The 18,548-nt window shown below is 37.0% G+C and overlaps 1 protein-coding gene across 4 annotated transcripts in view; it reads left to right on the top strand.

The window, feature by feature from the left end:
• The window catches only part of tweek (transmembrane protein KIAA1109 homolog tweek), a 141,562-nt gene extending 124,029 nt beyond the window's left edge, over window positions 1-17,533 (top strand). For 3 of the 4 annotated variants that reach the window (XM_071696084.1, XM_071696086.1, XM_071696083.1), the window contains exons 75-85: window positions 2,183-2,340; window positions 3,410-3,599; window positions 4,207-4,430; window positions 4,664-4,933; window positions 6,928-7,110; window positions 7,811-7,990; window positions 8,946-9,079; window positions 9,589-9,606; window positions 10,797-10,936; window positions 12,071-12,265; window positions 12,805-17,533. In XM_071696084.1, coding sequence (XP_071552185.1) covers window positions 2,183-2,340; window positions 3,410-3,599; window positions 4,207-4,430; window positions 4,664-4,933; window positions 6,928-7,110; window positions 7,811-7,990; window positions 8,946-9,079; window positions 9,589-9,606; window positions 10,797-10,936; window positions 12,071-12,265; window positions 12,805-12,808 — 1,696 coding nt within the window. In that variant the 3' untranslated portion in view covers window positions 12,809-17,533. The remainder of the gene's footprint in view (window positions 1-2,182; window positions 2,341-3,409; window positions 3,600-4,206; window positions 4,431-4,663; window positions 4,934-6,927; window positions 7,111-7,810; window positions 7,991-8,945; window positions 9,080-9,588; window positions 9,607-10,796; window positions 10,937-12,070; window positions 12,266-12,804) is intronic. The other variant, XM_071696085.1, reaches the window with a different exon arrangement.
• The last annotated feature ends 1,015 nt before the right edge of the window (window positions 17,534-18,548 follow it).

Genomic DNA, 18,548 nt, shown 5'->3' with positions numbered 1-18,548 from the left:
ATCCAAATGACAATTGTTTACCAATGAATGCTTTGCTCTTTCTCTGATTGATATTCCTTTCCTCTTAGTTTTACAGGTAGCTTTATTCCCTCCGATATTTCCCAGTGGATTTTCTCCCTGTATTTGTCTGTCTTTTACCTTGATCTCTATTTTGAAATATGTCCATTTAACTTTTTTGTGATATGAAACTTCATTTGTCTTCCTTAATTGCCAGGATGTAATACTTCTTTCCAAAAGTTACCTTTTCAGGCATTTCCATCATGTGTCATGTATTTATTTGTCTTTTTGTCTTCTTTCTCCTAGAGTAGACTTTTCATATTTGTTTCTCCGTTATTTCTTGTAGTCTGTTTTATTACATTCTTCTCCGATGATATAATACAGTCCTTATATAATGTAAATATAATCATCAGTCTAAATTTGTCTCTTTTTCGTTACTCTGATTGTATTACTCACCCCACATTGCTAGTGAACTTTTAGGGGTTTTTTGTTATCCACCTCGGAGCTCATGGTCCTGTTCACTTCCTCCTCTTTTGCTGTTATAGATTCTTTACTATTGCTCTTGACATATTTTGCCATGCTTTCGGTTATTGCACTCAACTTCCACATACCCTTTTTTTATTATGTTTGACAGCCTTTGTAGGCTGCTAGTTACTAATCATTTGCTATTACATCTACAATGTATGAAAGGCAGTGATAAGACTAAAAGCAAGATGAGGAAAGAGTCAGTGTGTGACTATGGTTAGATGGTTAGAGATGGGTTGGATACATAGATAAAGATGATGGATTAGGACGTTTCGGAAGGATGGTAAAGTGGAAGATGTCATAAATTGCTGAAAGGCATGTAGATTCTTAGGGGTTTAAGGAGAATAATGCAAGAGTATGTTGAATGAGTAATTTACCTCACATTAGTAATACCTCATAAGCTGTGGTCTGTAGCAAGAGAACAGTTACTAGAGTGCATGGAGTTGAGATTGTTATAAGGAAAACTGTGGAGTCAGAATACTTACCATAGTGAGGAATTAGATATTGTAGAGAGAGATAGTTTTAATAACAAAATAGTGGAGATGTTAAAAGATAACTGAAGATTTATGTAGAGAAAATGTACATTAAGAAAATAGTTAGAAGAATGAATTTGAGTACGCAATTGGGAGGTAAGTTTGAATGGAGAAAAACTGGAGGAAGTAAAGTGTTTTAGATATCTGGGAGTGGATCTGGCAGCAGATGGAACCATGGAAGCGGAAGTGGATCATAAGGTGGGGGAGGGGGCGAAAATCCTGGGAGCCTTGAAGAATGTGTGGAAGTCGAGAACATTATCTCGGAAAGCAAAAATAGGTATGTTTGAAGGAATAGTGGTTCCAGCAATGTTGTATGGTTGCGAGGCATGGGCTATGGATAGAGTTGTGCGCAGGAGGATGGATGTGCTGGAAATGAGATGTTTGAGGACAATGTGTGGTGTGAGGTGGTTTGATCGAGTAAGTAACGTAAGGGTAAGAGAGATGTGTGGAAATAAAAAGAGCGTGGTTGAGAGAGCAGAAGAGGGTGTTTTGAAATGGTTTGGGCACATGGAGAGAATGAGTGAGGAAAGATTGACCAAGAGGATATATGTGTCGGAGGTGGAGGGAACGAGGAGAAGTGGGAGACCAAATTGGAGGTGGAAAGATGGAGTGAAAAAGATTTTGTGTGATCGGGGCCTGAACATGCAGGAGGGTGAAAGGAGGGCAAGGAATAGAGTGAATTGGATCGATGTGGTATACCGGGGTTGACGTGCTGTCAGTGGGTTGAATCAGAGCATGTGAAGCGTCTGGGGTAAACCATGGAAAGCTGTGTAGGTATGTATATTTGCGTGTGTGGACGTATGTATATACATGTGTATGGGGGTGGGTTGGGCCATTTCTTTTGTCTGTTTCCTTGCGCTACCTCGCAAACGTGGGAGACAGCGACAAAGCAAAAAAAAAAAAAAAAAAAAAAATTATTGGAAATAGATGTGAAATCCATTGTTAATGTGGAAGGATAGAACAAGGGGATAAGTTTATAAGAACTACTTGTTGTATGGAATTATTTTTAGAAATGTTAAGAAATCTTAGTTTGTGGAGGAGGTTCTGCGTGGAAGAAAATGTATAGGACATAGAAATATGGACAGTGAAATTATGACATGTACCAATATTTGTTTTTGTATCTCCAGTTGGACAACAAAAGACTTCAAGGCAAATGGCAGACTTTCAATCGGGAGTAGTGGCCACAAGAACATGTACATTGGTATTGGCCTAGGAGGTTCTGGCCTGGATGCTAGAGGAGGCATAGTGGGTGGCACCATAGAACTGTCAGAAATCAACATGTATTGTAAGTTGACTTAATACCCATGAACTGTCAGAAACCAACTTTTATTGTAGGATATGTAAGACTAGATCATTTCCGTTTTGAATTTGTTCACACTCATAGCATTACCATTTCCTCACTTAGCTTCTCCATTTATCCATCATCTTTCCACACTGGAATTTCTATATTTGCATATTTTCTAATGTGTTTCTTGCCTATTTTAATTCCGTGTACTAGATCTATTTTTGTTTAGTTTGAAAAGCTAATTGATATCATCATTGTCAGATTGATTCAGAAGCTTGAAGGATTAATCATACCTCACCTTTTCCTTGTTTCTTCCAGTAGTGCATGCCCTTTAGCTTAGCTCCCTTATTTTTGGTTACAGTCTTTGTTGCTTTTTGTTGAACTTTTATTTTTATCAGCAGATCTATGTCTCCCTACTAGAGTAGGCTGGTTATTTGTATTCTTGATTTATGCCATGAATATTATTCTGAGCATATCTTTGGCCTTGTACAGATATGCCACTTTAATATTGATTTACTACAAAATTATTTTCCTTTTTACCATGTCCAATATTGTGCTTTAGTGATAGATACTTTGTCAGCCCCCTTATTCATATAAGATTATAATTACAGCTGGGGCTTCTGGTACTCCTTCATCATCACTTCACATTTTGGTGAGATGGAACTTCATTAGACTCATGTCTACCAGAAGCTGAGCTTGTCTTAGTCTTTATAGGTTGTTGCAGTTCTCAACACTCCCTTCATATATTTTAATTTTCACATCATTGACATGCAAGCTAAAGTTTCTTTGAAGTTTTAGCTAGAAATTAGGTACTTGAGAAATAACAGCAGCCCCAGTGCCACTGATATAGTCCCAGTCTATGACTGCTTATAAATTACCACTGTTTTGTGGGGGTAGTACATATACAGTAATCTGAGCATAAAAGATTACTTCTGTTCCAAGAAGGCATTATCTATTTAGCCTTTCACTTCACTTTACAATACTTCTCTGTCAAAGAAAATAAACTAATGCATAGGTATTGAGAGTTATTTTTATGCTAAAACACTGATAAAAAGTTCTTGTATTTCAGTGAAGATTCGTGAAGATCCAGGGACAGACCCTGATCACACTATTGGTGTCAAGCTCTTTGCATCCCAGTCACGCCTAGATTATATGGGAACAAGTGTCCTAATGGGCCGGGTATCATCTTTTGGTGTCACATTGAGGGATGAGTGGAAACTTAAACAGTGTGCCCATAATGATGAAGATGCCACACGCAGGTATACCAAATTCCCATAACAATTTGTTTTTATTGTGATTTATACGGTTGAAGTAAAGATGTCATCTTCACAGTAAAACTTTCATGCGAATACAAGGACTTATGTTGTAGTATGGTTTGATCATTTCATGCCAGTTGTGCTCTAGTGTAGTAATTAAGGCAGAGAATTATGAAGCCTTTAAACTCAATGATGTCAATGCATGCCAATATATTATTGGTGGGCTGAACCTGAGCATATGGAGTAGCTTGGCAGTGGATGATAGGCTCTGGTTTAAGTTCATCATACTAGACAGTTTAGAGAGTGTACATATGCAAATGAGATTGTTATATAAATGTTCCTGACACTTCCTTGCTAAGGCAGGAAAGGCAGTTTCTAGCCTTAAAAACAATGAAATTTTACAGAAATATTCTCACATGAGAGATCACTAGAATAAATGATGTAACATAACCCTTCCATTTAGAAGAAATTCTGCATAGTGTGAAACAGCATAGTATATATTGTAAGACTAAATATGTATCAAAATCCATTAATGAAGCACAGATATGAGTGTCATCTTACAGTGGGTGATATGAATTAATCTGAAAACTTCTCATCACTGTTTGTATAGAGGTGCAACCATCTTCATCTTGGGTGACCTGGAGTGGGACCAGCTACAGCTTATCATTAGCAAATCCACTACAGCAGATTTGTTAAAGATGCACCACAAGCTTGACGAGTTCTTCTCTCAGCAATTCAAGTCCAGCAAGCGGGTGTTCTCCTCTCTCCAGCCCACCAGACACAAGTCATCTGTCAAACAAAAACCCAAGGATGGAAACCGCAAGTTAGCTAGTGGTGAGCTCTGAATCTTTTAAATTTTCTTGAAAACTTTTTTGTATGTAGTGAAAACTGCAAGGTTTAGAATCACTTGGAACTACTACATTCTCCATCTCAAAAAAGTTCTAAATTTTTCTTTGGACTGATGTACAGTAAACAGCTGTAATTATTGGTCTCTTCACATTTAATTAGTTTCTTAATTCATGGTGTCCAAAAGTTGATATCCTCATGTCCCTTTACTTCTGTTCCAGTCTTGGGTGTCACATCTGGACAAGATGCTCGTCACCACCGTCACTGGCAGGGTGTGTTATATCGCGTTTCTGGGCTGCGACTCACCACTCTGCCTCTGCCCTTGCCAGACTCTGGAACAGTCCTAGGAGGATCACTAGAGCTTCATGGGAAGACAATCTCATTGGCTTGTTTCCATGGTGTAAACTTCAGAAGCAGGTCTTGGGCCCTGTTTAGTCTCCAAGAACCATACATCAACTTTACCTCTGAAGTACAAGAGGTGCCAGGAGACCGTAAGTTGCACACTAAGATGTTTAGAGGTCAAAAGTCTCTAATGCTTTATACTACATTTTGTTTATGTTTATTATAGACGTCAGCTATTCGTAACACTGCCTCACTAAATCAGGAAATAAAAGACATGCATAAAAGAAAGTTGCTATGAAGCATTTGATATTTTTTACAATGGATAGTAGTCACTTTTTCATTCATTTTCTTTAATATTTACCATACATTGCATATGTGACTATATGAATAGTATGGATGTTAGGGTGTTATATGTGTTGTACAGTGTATTGTAAATAATGTAGGATACTAATAGCTCTTAAACATATAGACTCAGTCCAAAAAAAATTAATGTTAATGTTCAAGTTTTATTGGGTTTTTCTTTTTGGCTATATTACCATTGCTACCTGCCTGGGTATTAGGAGGTTTAGTGATGGCCAAGTAGTGAGCCAGCACTTCAGTGGTTGTCAACTTGCACTTCTCTGACCCAGGTAGATGTATTTTCTTTATGCCTCACCCATATGTGGACTACTGGCATAATATTATGTCCACAAACATACAATCTCTCCAGGTCGCACATAACAATTGACGACATTTATCACAGAGCTCATTCTTTGTAACTAGATTTTTTTGCAGTAAGCACTATGCTCTAGTCCTGCCTTCTGACAAAATGATGGGAGCAATAGATAGAAGAAGTAGGAAGGAATATTTATAAAGGCAGGACCATTGTGTAGAAGTATTATGTAGGAATATTAGGCAGGAGCATTACATAGAAGTAGTCAGAAAAGGAGCATTAGGTTGGAGCCTCTACAAACACTGTGCTAGAGTTGCCCTTTGCCAATGGCCTGTTAAGGGTGAGGCATTAAAGGCTAAGAAACAGCACTGGAGTTCACTAGTTTTAGAGGCAATGCACTGGAGTTCACTAGTTTTAGAGGCAATTGCCATTACCAATCCCTTGAGAGAGTTCCTGGTGGGAACAGTCATGAGAGATATAGATAGATGGATAGATTCTTGGTTAATAGAAATATGAATGTGACCCCATTAATCATCCATTGTACCAGACAGTGGTTATTTTGAATACAGAGTGAAAGCAAGTTACTTATTTTTTCATATTCATTTTTCTCTTTTTGAGACATATTCAACATTGGAATACTTAGATAAAAACTAAACCATTAATTACATGCAAAAGATGACAAAGTAATCTCAGATAAGATAATGAATGCATGTCTAATAAAGTATGAAAAATTATGTTGTACATATGATTGTAATCTGACCAATTTTCACTCACATCTGACATACAATAGGTAAAATGAGTGCCAGGATCATTGCTGATATTAATTACTAGGTACATAAGATAACTAATACCTATACCTTATTCCCAGAAAACAAGTAGAATGTTTAGTGGTTGTGTACTCAAATGTAGCAACAAATGTTGATGTAAAACATTCATTTTGCTGACTTTGTGGTAGGGGAACATATATCCTTGCTATAAAATCAGCAACTGTAGGCTAGCAAATATGTCTGATATTACTTTTTACATGAACATTCAAATTTGCTAATTGTTGTCATTGGTTACTGTTTTTGTTGTATGAATCTGAGTCAGGGACAGTTAGTTATCTTTGCTGGCTACTTGCATTGGTATTTGCTCTATGCTGTGGGCTAGTCATTGGAATAATTGGAATTGGAGAGCATATTTGATTAAGAGGAATTTAGCAACTGAAAGGAGATGCTTTAACATGGAAAACAAAACATGGGAGAGCTAGAACAAAATAAATGGGTCTGTAGGGGAAAAATGAGATTTAGCTTTCTGAATAGATAAATTTACAAAGAAACAGTCATGTTACCAAATAGATATATAGAAACAGATATATAGAGTAAGGTAATTAAGCAGTAACAGAAGTAGATAAAGAAATTTCTAAATAAACAAAACTTGGGAGAGATTTGAATGAAGGTGCTTAGATGAATGTCTCTAACTTTAATAATTCCTGTCTCCATACCCTTCCAGCACCACGTGACACCCATATCGTACAGAACTTGACCTTCAGCTTAGGGGTAATGGAGCAGACTCATGCTCAGCATGTCTCCATGGCTACTGTCTGCAGAATCACCAGAAATATGGTCTTTCCACCCCAGTTCCGCACCATCCAGGAATGGTTCCATTATGCCTTCTGTACATCAGAGCTTGATAGTAAGCTGGTTATGTTGACATGTTGTTGTCTTATTACCAGGATATCCAGTTGTTAAAATGTTTCCATCAATCCATCTTTAAATAAGAATTTTACAGTAAACTAGTATTTAAGGAAAAGTAAATAAGCTTTTTATGAAACAAGATTAGTTATCAATAATATGTAACAGCTTAGATGGATTGAAATTATTTGCTTTTTGCATGATGATAAAGAACATGAAAAGTAAGAATATTTTGTGAATGTGGTACCTTATGCAACTCATTAGTAAGATAAGGGTGAAGAAGGGCCCTAATGTCAGCGAACTTTCTTCCACATATGATTTGAAATGAAAGAATATTAATCTTTTTATACCGATCTCTATGTGTCTTAACACCAAGAAATATGTATTTTGGCATCATGGAATTATTTTCATTCATTTCATAAGGTATTCCACAGAAAAATTATTTAAACAATATATTTTAACAGTGTTGATGCTCTTGCATATAAAAGATATTCTAAAGTGAATGAATACTGTATGTATAGATAATTCAATAACATTTTCTAGAGAGCCATGAGGACTCGCTAGTTTTAAATGTTCAATTTTTAGGAAGGAAGAAGTCAAAATGTTTGTAGCTCATAAAGTCATCATCTTTAGATTCTTTATCGCTATTTCTTATATTTTACAACTTTTTTAACAAAGGTTTTGCTTTCACCTGTTAACAGATGTGGATCGTTTCCCTTCCTTGGACCGCAGCGACAGCTTACCATCCTCAGAAGGCAAACGGTCATCAGCTCGTTTGCAAGATCACAACCACTCTTCAGAGACTATCTTTGCCTTACCTTCAATGCAGATTCATCTCAACACAAAACATCTTCAGACTGCTACCACACCTGACTTCATGGGTAAACATTCTTTGTATCTTTTTTGAGTGTGGAAGTCAAGAATAGTATTGTTATCTATTTGCATTCAACCATTCTATGTGGTCTGGACTGAATAATGAATATGCTGATGTATCTTGGTAAGATTAGATATTAATAACTTTGATATTCGTTTGATATTGGTAATAGTAACGTCATCTCTGCAAATGACCAAATGTATACCTCTTTATGACCTTGATTTTGTAAATATAATCTCATCTGCAAGTCTTCTTTTTGAAAATCTAGTTATTGCAAATATTTTATGCTTTACCAGAATGATTGGTAACCCTGGACAAACAACCGAAATTCATTCCAGTTAAAGTAGTCATACTGTTGACTGACTGGGGAAGATTAAGTTTTGAATAATTGAGCCTATCAGTAGCATGGATTGTTCATTCAAGTCAACTCGGCATGCACTTGATGAATTCTCAGTGGTCGGTTGTGAAGAAAAGGGAATCATGCTGTTATGTGGTTAGACTTTTCTTATGCTTTTTTACTACTGTTGTTCATTTCTTCCCAATACCACTTTGCTGAGGCAGAAGCAGTTAGGCTTAAAAAGTACTGTACTTAGTTAAAACCAGGTCAAAGGATGTAGATTTCAGTGTTTTAGCAGTTGTTCAAATACTGAAAGAAGTCTCGTAAACATCAAAACTAATTACAGATTACTTGTCGAGCATTCTGCTGATTTAACATCTCTTTTCTTGTCGTAATTGGACTGGTATTATATTTCTTATAAAATGATGTCTTTCTGTAATCAAACTTTAGTTGATGTAATTATTGCATGCCATAATCAGGAGTAATCAGTTTAGATAGAATTATTTGCAAGAGACATTTTTTCATAATGTGCTGCAGTGTCTTATGCAGCCTTGAGACTACTATAACATATTTGAATTAACAGATATCATGCATACAGTTTGCTTATAATTTATATGTCCAACAGATGAAAAACCGAAAGTGGAGTGCTCACTGGTGACAGAGTTTCAGGATCACATATTTGTTGCAGTTGATGCTGAAAACTTCTTCTTCCTCCATGACCTGATTTCATCATATGTTAAGGACACTAAAGAGAAGATGGTGAGACCAAGAATTTTAATCATAGTGATAACTCTTCCTGTGTCTAGTGCACTTTTTATGAGCTAAATACTCTTTCACAAACAAGTTGGTGTTTTAACGTGGACCACGTGAAAACTTTTGTATTCAGGAAAAGCTGGTGCTTTAACATACACCACATGAACACTTTTGTTTTCAGGAAAAGTGTTCTTTTTTAAATTTTTATAAAATTCATCCATGTTTCATAATTATTCATCTAGATTTCAGATTTCAGCTTGATATAAATGACATAGTGCATGTGAACCAGATCTTGACATGAAAAGGAATAGTCTTTGAAACTTCTAATATATAAAACTACTATGAAGTATGTCTGCCTCAAAACTTCTAAATTAGGGTCTCTTCTCTAATATTTTGGAATGTGGGTCCACTGTTTATATCAGTAAAATTGTCAAGGTAATTACACTAAATGATTTGTTCATCATAAATTTATTAATGCTTATTAATCATTCTTCCATCTTTGCTGCATTGTTTAGGCCAGGAAAATGAAAGTGGTGAGTTTCCTTTCCATGATATATTGTCAGGTTTCCTTCATGTTATATATGCTATTTCCTGTGTTTAGTATTGAACATATGGAGAATCTTGTACACTTCCATGCCATCTGATGACATCACACAGCCCTGCTTCACACCCATATGTATACCGAAACTTTCACTCAACTCTACATCCACTCTTACACATGCACATGCTCATGTATAGAAGGCTTTCACACCATCCAATAGTTGTTCCCATACCCCATGTGTCCTTAACACATCCCATAAAGCATTCCACTCAAAAATGTCATATACTTTTTCCAGAACGTAATGGTTAGTGCATATGGTTACTGAATGAGATTAGGAGCACATTACCCAGGTGGGTTGGTTATGAAGATAGGATAATGAGCATGCGCATCATTTCTAATAATGTGGTACTGCAGAGTTCTTTGTACTTAGAGTTGAACTATCAGGGGTGATGTGAAAAATCAGCACTGAGTGGGAGGTTCAGGAATGTAGTTTGTAATTGTGATGCATATGTAAAAGGATGGAGACCAAATGATGTTAATTTTGGTTTAGTTGAAGATGCTTTTGTGCACCTTAGTTTTGTTGGTCATAATTTCTAATGTGCTGTCATTTGAGTACACCAGTTTTGTGTTGAAGCATTTTGAATTTAAAATACTTTATTTTTGAAACTATTCAAGGGGAAAGCATTTCATTTATAGCACAGGTGAAGGGCATAAATGTTGGGTATGTAAATGCAAGCATAGAGTATACATTGGGTACAGTACATCAACATATGAGAGTGAGACATGGGCCCAAGGACTTCATAGCTCATCATCCCTTTGGAAAAGGAGGGTCATTCTGACTGGCATTGAGTATCAATGTGCATTTAGAAAACAGATTGATGATATACAGAAGATAATGTTGATGCTGATAGCATTACAAATGAGTGTCAAAATGTATCACCAAAAAAACATATGATAATAGAATGTAGAAGGCAGTAGTTAGTAAGTGGCTACTGATTCGGGAGGTTTATCACTGCCACTACCCACATGGGTATTGGGAAGGTTTGTGATAGTTGCATAGTGAGCCAGCACCTCAGTAGTTGTCAAGTTACCCTCCTATGACCAAGGTAGCTGTCTTTTCTTTCTGGTATTTTTGTAATATTCAACCAATTAGACAAAAGTTTGAAAAAGCATTGATTGCAGCCTGGAGCCGATAATGAAGAGACTAAGGAAAATGCTGACAAGAAACCCAAGGTTGTAAGAGTCAATGAGCCAACACAGCTGCTGCAACAAGACTGGAGGGAATTTACTTGCACTACGTGGCACTTGGAGCCTACAGTTAGGTGAGTTAAATTCTGGCAGCAGCCAGGTGTGGTATATCTGATCCATGTACAAAGTTTTCCACACATCACATCTCTTCCATATCTTTTTTCATTTCTAATATAAAACCCATTTGTCTTTATTTGTATCTTTAGCCCTCCTTACGACAATTCATTCTTTTCTCTAACATAATGTCGGTAAGCTTTGTAAGCTGCAGTCTGCTAGTTCTGTCCTTCCTAGGGTGTGGTGGTCCATATTAGAAAAGCCTTATTTACAAAAATGTTGCTGTCTTTCTTTAGGTAGGGTTTGCTGTGAGGGGTAGGAGACTAGGTTTGGTTGATGGAACAGATGATTGTGGAAAGGAACATTTGGATGTGAATGATTGAAAAGATGATTAAATAGGCTTTAAGTTGTTTGTTAAAGAATTCATATGTAATAGTAATTTTATATTACTGAAATACTTGCATATGCCTTGTATGGATGGATAAATAGCCATACAAAGGAGGGTGTAAGGATATTTATGCATGTAGAATGGTTTAAAGTTACAGAACTCAAGTAGGATAAGTTTGAAATGATGGAAATAATTGCTTATTTGGTATGCAGTGATAATTGTGAGATTAATGATATTCTCCAGAGTGAACTTGAAAGCACTGCTTTGTCTATAGAATGTGATAACCCTTTGTATGGATTTTCCGTTTATGTAATTTGTCCGAAATGAAACCTTATTTACCCTCTGTAAGCTCAGAAATTTGCTTTTGAGACATTCCATTGTTGCTACTGTCTTTAGCATAAAGCATTAAAGGGAAATGTCATGTATGAATTAAACAGAGGTCTATGCAAAACTCGTTTTTCTATTTTTGCACAGCATATGATTATCCATACTGATATATCTCATGCACTGCACTGTAAATTCCCTCTACCTCATGTTACATTTACCTTTCTCTTCAACCAACACTTATTTCTCACTTCAGGTCCATTATTATAAATGTCTTCATTTTCTCTCTACACACTCCACCTAAGCCCACCCTCATGAACTTTTCACCCACTCCTCTCAGTTTTTGCTGAACATTTTGGGAAACCTAAGGGAGATGTCAGTTTCATATTATGAAACTTCTTTCATACCTGGGAATCTTTTTGTAAGATTTAGTTTTTTGCAGGCTTTTGTCTTGGGCTACAAAGAACTTGGAGCCTTATGGTGTAGACTACATTCTCCAGAAGCTTGGCTTCAGCCATGCTCGTACAACAATACCAAAGTGGCTCCAGAGAGGGTGTATGGATCCATTAGACAAAGTTTTGTCTGTTCTTATGTTTCGTATGATAGCAGCTATATATGATCACGACAGTGCCAATAGGTAAGAGGCCAGTGGAAGCATGAGTTCTTTAGCCTTCTTGTTGTGGATAATACTCATTCATTTTCATTTTTTTACTATGTGAGTTGTACAGATGGGGATTCCAGCATTCAAAAATGCCTTGTAAGGTGATGGAATGCAAGCACTATTGCTGTCCACTGCCATCCTACATTTGTTAACTTTTGGTAAATCACTCACTTTTGGGTTAATTACCTTCAAATTAGGGAAAGCAGTACATCAAATTGCCGTGGCAGCAGAGGAAAGCGTACATAATTTCATGGTTTTATTGGATATGGTCATAATTTTTCAGTTTCATCCAAATAAGTTGTACATTTCTATAATCAGTGATAAAAGTACTGTACTGTATTCACTGCCTTCATCAGAATATGAATTTTTTCTGAAATTTCAAAAATCTGCTGCACAGGAGGACAGTGCCAGATGAAACATGTGCCATTGGAAAGAATTGAAGTTTTTCTTTATATTTAACCTTTGAACATGGCCAGCATTCTATCTGATTGTAATTGTCTGATTTGCATTTAAAGGTGAACTAAGAAGAGGATGAAGTTCTAGGACATAGCTCAGAAGTTAAGGGTATCTGCTTGGAAGAATCCTTATGGCACAGAAGTTAACATGGTTGAGAAGTGCTCTGGTGAACACCTTTCTAGCGCTGGACATTAGAGCTGTCAAGATGTCATACCACAAGAATTACTGAAAGTAAAACCAGTTGCTCAGTACACAGTACAGTCATCATTAGTGAATTAATGAAGCTTCTTCAGATTTTGATTCATCTAACAACATTATCAGGAAGTTAGAAATCAAAGTGAAGTCTAAATGGAACAGTAGCAGGGAGCCTGTATTCTTTGTTATTTAGGAACAATATCACTGAAAAGTGCATTTGTAGCTTATCTGGAAAACATGTCATGTCTCAGGTGTTCTTTTTCAAATGGATGGCAGATTTTTTTTTTTTAATACAATCCTGCTTTGTATCCATTATAAAAGATATAAATTTTAATTATTTGGTTGGGATGGATGTAGAAGTACATTTATTATTTATATTTATTTATTATACTTTGTTGCTGTCTCCTGCGTTGGCGAGGTAGCGCAAGGATATATCCCTAGGGATATATCTGCCATGTGTGTATATATATATATATATATATATATTATATATATTTTTTTATACTTTGTCGCTGTCTCCCGCGTTAGCAAGATAGCGCAAAGAAATAGACAGGAGAATGGCCCAACCCACCCACATACACATGTATATACATACACGTCCACATGTGCACATAAACATACCTATACATTTCCACGGTTTACCCCAGACGCTTCACATGCCCTGGTTCAATCCATTGACAACACGTCGACCCCAGTATACCACATCGTTCCAATTCACTATTCCTTGCACGCCTTTCACCCTACTGCATGTTCAGGCCCTGATAGCTCAAAATCTTTTTCACTCCATCCTTCCACCTCCAATTTAGTCTCCCACTTCTCGTTCCCTCCACCTCAGACATATATCCTCTTTGTCAATCTCTCCACACTCATTCTCTCCATGTGACCAAACCATTTCAGTACACCCTCTTCTGCTCTCTCAACCATGCACTTTTTATTACCACGCATCTCTTACCCTTTCATTACTTACTTGATCAAACCACCTCACACCACATATTGTCCTCAAACATCTCATTTCCAACACATCCACCCTCCTCCGCACAACCCTATCTATAGCCCACACCTCGCAACCATATAATATTGTTGGAACCACTATTCCTTCAAGCATACCCATTTTTGCTTTCTCAGATAATGTTCTCACCTTCCACACATTCTTTAACGCTCCCAAAACTTTCGCCCCCTCCCTCACCCTGTGACTCAATTCTGCTTCCATGGTTCCATCCACTCCCAGATATCTAAAACACTTCACTTCCTCCAGTTTTTCTCCATTCAAACTTACCTCCTAATTGACTTGTCCCTCAGCCCTACAGTACCTAATAACCTTGCTCTTATTCACATTTAATCTCAGCTTTCTTCTTTTACACACTTTACCAAACTCACTCACCAGCTTGTCACCCGAATCAGTTGTTGTTCGCTGATGATACAGCGCTGGTGGCTGATTCGGGTGAGAAACTGCAGAAGCTAGTGAGTGAGTTTGGTAAAGTGTGTGAAAGAAGAAAGCTGAGAGTAAATGTGAATAACGGCAAGGTTATTAGGTACAGTAGGGTTGAGGGACAAGTCAATTTGGAGGTAAGTTTGAATGGAGAAAAACTGGAGGAAGTGAAGTGATTTAGATATCTAGGAGTGGATTTGGCAGCAGATGGAACCATATAAGCGGAAGTGAATCATAGGTTGGGGGAGGGGGCGAAAGTTCTGGGAGCATTAAAAAATGTGTGGAAGTCGAGAACGTTATCTTGGAAAGCAAAAATGGGTATGTTTGAAGGAATAGTGGTCCCAACAATATAATATGGTTGTGAGGCATGGGCTATAGATAGAGTTGTGCAGAGGAGTGTAGATGTGCTGGAAATGAGATGTTTAAGGACAATATATGGTGTGAGGTGGTTTGATCGAGTAAGTAAAGAAAGGGTAAGAGAGATGTGTGGTAATAAAGAGTGTGGTTGAGAGAGCAGAAGAGGGTGTATTGAAATGGTTTGGTCACATGGAAAGAATGAGCGAGGAAAGATTGACAAAGAAGATATATGTCTCAGAGGTGAAGGGAATGAGCTGAAGTGGGAGACCAGATTTGAGGTGGAAAGATGGAATGAAAAAGATTTTGAGTGATCAGGGCCTGAGCATGGAGGAGGGTGAAAGGTGTGCAAGGAATAGAGTGAATTGGAACAATGAGGTAAACCGGGTTGACGTGCTGTCAATGGATTGAACCAGGGCATGTGAAGCATCTGGGATAAACCATGGAAAGTTTTGTGGGGCCTGGATGTGGAAAGGGAGCTGTGGTCTTGGTGGTTTCCATGATTTACCCCAGACACTTCACATGCCCTGGTTCAATCCATTAACAGTATGTCGACCCCGGTATACCACATCGTTCCAATTCACTCTATTCCTTGCACACGTTTCACCCTCCTGTATGTTCAGGCCCCAATCCCTCAAAATCTTTTTCAACCTAACCTTCCACCTCCAGTTTGGTCTCCTGCTTCTCTTCGTTTCCTCCACCTTTGACACATATATCCTCTGTTAAACTTTCCGTACTCATTCTGTGCATGTGACCTAACCATTTCAACACACCCTCTTTTGCTCTTTCAACCACACACTTTTTATTATCACATGTTGTCCTCAAGCATTTCACATCCCCCCTCCTCCACACAACCCTATCTATAGCCCAAGCCTAGCAACCATGTAACATTGTTGGAACCATTATTTCTTCAACATACCTATTTTTGCTGTCCGAGATAACCTTCCACACATTCTTCAACACTCCCAGAACCTTCGTCCCCTTCACCTACCCTGAGACTCACTTCCACTTCCATGGTTCTATCCACTGCTAAATATATAAAACATTGCACTTTCTCCATTCAAACTTACCTCCTGATTAACTTGTCCCTCAACCTTACTGAACCTTGCTCTTATTCACATTTACTCTCAGCTTTCTTCTTTCACACACTTTACATATATAGCAATCGGGGCCTGAACATACAGGAGGGTGAAAGGATATTCCATGTGTGGCGACGGGAATAGATGAAGGCAGCAAGTATGAATATGTACATGTGCATGTATATGTATGTATATATTTAAATGCATGTGTGCGTGTGTGGGCATTTATGTATATACGTGTGTTTGTGTGTGGGTTGGGCCATTCTTTAGTCTGTTTCCTTGCACTACACTGCAAATGTAGGAGACAGCAATTAAGTATAATTATAATAATAAAAAAGTCCAACAGCTTGGATCAAACTCAGGACCCCTGCGTAGCAGGTGTCCCTATCTGTTGGAGGCTTGTTCGTTATATGGAAGTACGCATTAATATATACAATCATACAAACCTCCAACAGCAACAATCAAACCTGGGACCACTGCGTAGCAAGTGGGAGCACTACTGCTAGGGTACCATAGTCGTAGTGTTCCCACCTGCTACACAGGGGTTCCATGTTCAGTTGTGGCTGTTTGAGGTTTGTATGTTATATGAAGTGTGTTTATATACACTATATTTGTACACTTTATGAGTGGATGGCCATTCTGTGTTTCCTGGTGGTATGTTGCTGATGTGGGAAACTGTGATTATGTATTTTATAAATATCTTTTCTAGACGTTGTAATAAACTGCACAGGCAGTGGATAGGGCTGAAAATATTATTTAGATTAGTTTTCTATTTTACTGTATGTCAATGTGATATATACATTTGTATGTGTCTTTAAATATTTTTTTTTTTTTTTTTTGCAAATTCATTATTCTGTAAAAGTTAAAGCTTCACTGAAGTATTGGTTCTTCGGGGGGTTTTTTTTTTTTTATGTTTGACATTAATGAATATTTGACGTTAAATATCAGATATGCTGTAATTGTTTACTTTTGTTAGGAAAATAATTCTTCATAACATTTGGTGTACCTATACTTTTTTTTTTTTAATGTACTTAAAAAAAAATCATGATATAATACATATATGAATGAATTATGTGTAAAGCTATTCATTATACTAGAGAAAAATTATTGCAATATAAAATGGAAAGCATTTGCAATTTTCTACATTCTTGCATACTATGTGATATTAAAGGTCCACAAGTTTGTTTTTGCAAAACTAGATGATGTAAATTTTGCCAAGCATTGTAAGGTCCAACATAGTACTGTATGTTAATTGAATTCTCATAACTTTTAAATAGCATGTACACAACTGCTAGATAACATAATTATTCTATGTGCCATACATACTTTGCCAACCTAGCATCCTAGATTTTTCCAGAATAATGTGCTGTAAGAATGAAGTTAACATACAACCAATATAATCAATCCATAAAAAATTGATGAAATGATATAATAAGATCTTCCACTTACCTATAAAACCTAAAGTTCAAGAAAACATTTTTAAATATTCTTAATTTTACCATACTTACAAAAAATTCATTTTCAATTCCTGTTGCTTATATATATATATATATATATATATATATATATATTATAGCTGGGTATAAGGGAGATATAAAACAAGTACTCCATGCATGTCACAGAAGGCAACTTAAATGGGAGAAAGCATAAAGCTAGAAATCCTCCTCTGCCCCCCCAACACACACAAATACTTGCCTTCATCCATATATATATATATATAATATATATATATATATAATATATATATATATATATATATATATATATATATATATATATATATAATATATATATATATATATATATATATATATATATATATATGGATGAAGACAAGTATGTGTATGATGATAGGTATGAGTGGATAGGCCATTCTTGTTTCTTGGCACTACCTCGCTGATACAGGAAATAGCAATTTACGTATAATATATTTATATATATACTTTGTCTGTCTCCCGCATTAGCACAAGGAAACAGACGAAAGAATGTCCCAACCCACCCACATGTATATACATACATGTCCACACACATATACATACCTAAACATCTCAACGTATACATATATATATACAATCACAGATATATACCTGTACATAATTCATTCTGTCTGCCCTTATTCATTCCCGTCGCCACCTCTCCACACATGAAATAACCCCCTTCCCCCACATGTGTGCGAGGTAGCACTAGGAAAAGACATTTGTCACACAGTCTCTAGCTGTCATGTATAATGCACCAAAACACAGCTCCCTTTCCACATCCTGGTCCAACAAAACTTTCCATGGTTTACCCCAGATGCTTCACATGCCCTGGTTCAATCCATTGACAACACGTCAACTCCAGTATACCACATCATTCCAAGTCACTCTGTTCCTTGCACATCTTTCACCCTCCTGCTTGTTTAGGCCCCGATCACTCAAGATCTTTTTCACTCCATCTTTCCACCTACAATTTGCTCTCCCACTTCTCGTTCCCTCCACCTTTGACACATATATCCTCTTTGTCAATCTTTCCTCACTCATTCTCTCCATGTGACCAAACCATTTCAAAACACCCTCTTCTGCTCTCTCAACCACACTCTATTTATTACCACACATCTCTCTTACCATTTCATTACTTACTTGATCAAACCATCTCACACCACATATTGCCCTCAAACATCTCATTTCCAACACAACCACCCTCTTCCGCACAACCCTATCTATAGCCCACGTCTCGCAACCATATAACATTGTTGGAACCACTATTC

This window comes from Panulirus ornatus, chromosome 59, assembly GCF_036320965.1.
Source record: "Panulirus ornatus isolate Po-2019 chromosome 59, ASM3632096v1, whole genome shotgun sequence".
NCBI lineage: Eukaryota > Metazoa > Arthropoda > Malacostraca > Decapoda > Palinuridae > Panulirus > Panulirus ornatus.
The sequence above is the reverse complement of the archived record's forward strand: the minus strand, read 5'-3'. Positions and strand labels throughout refer to the sequence as shown.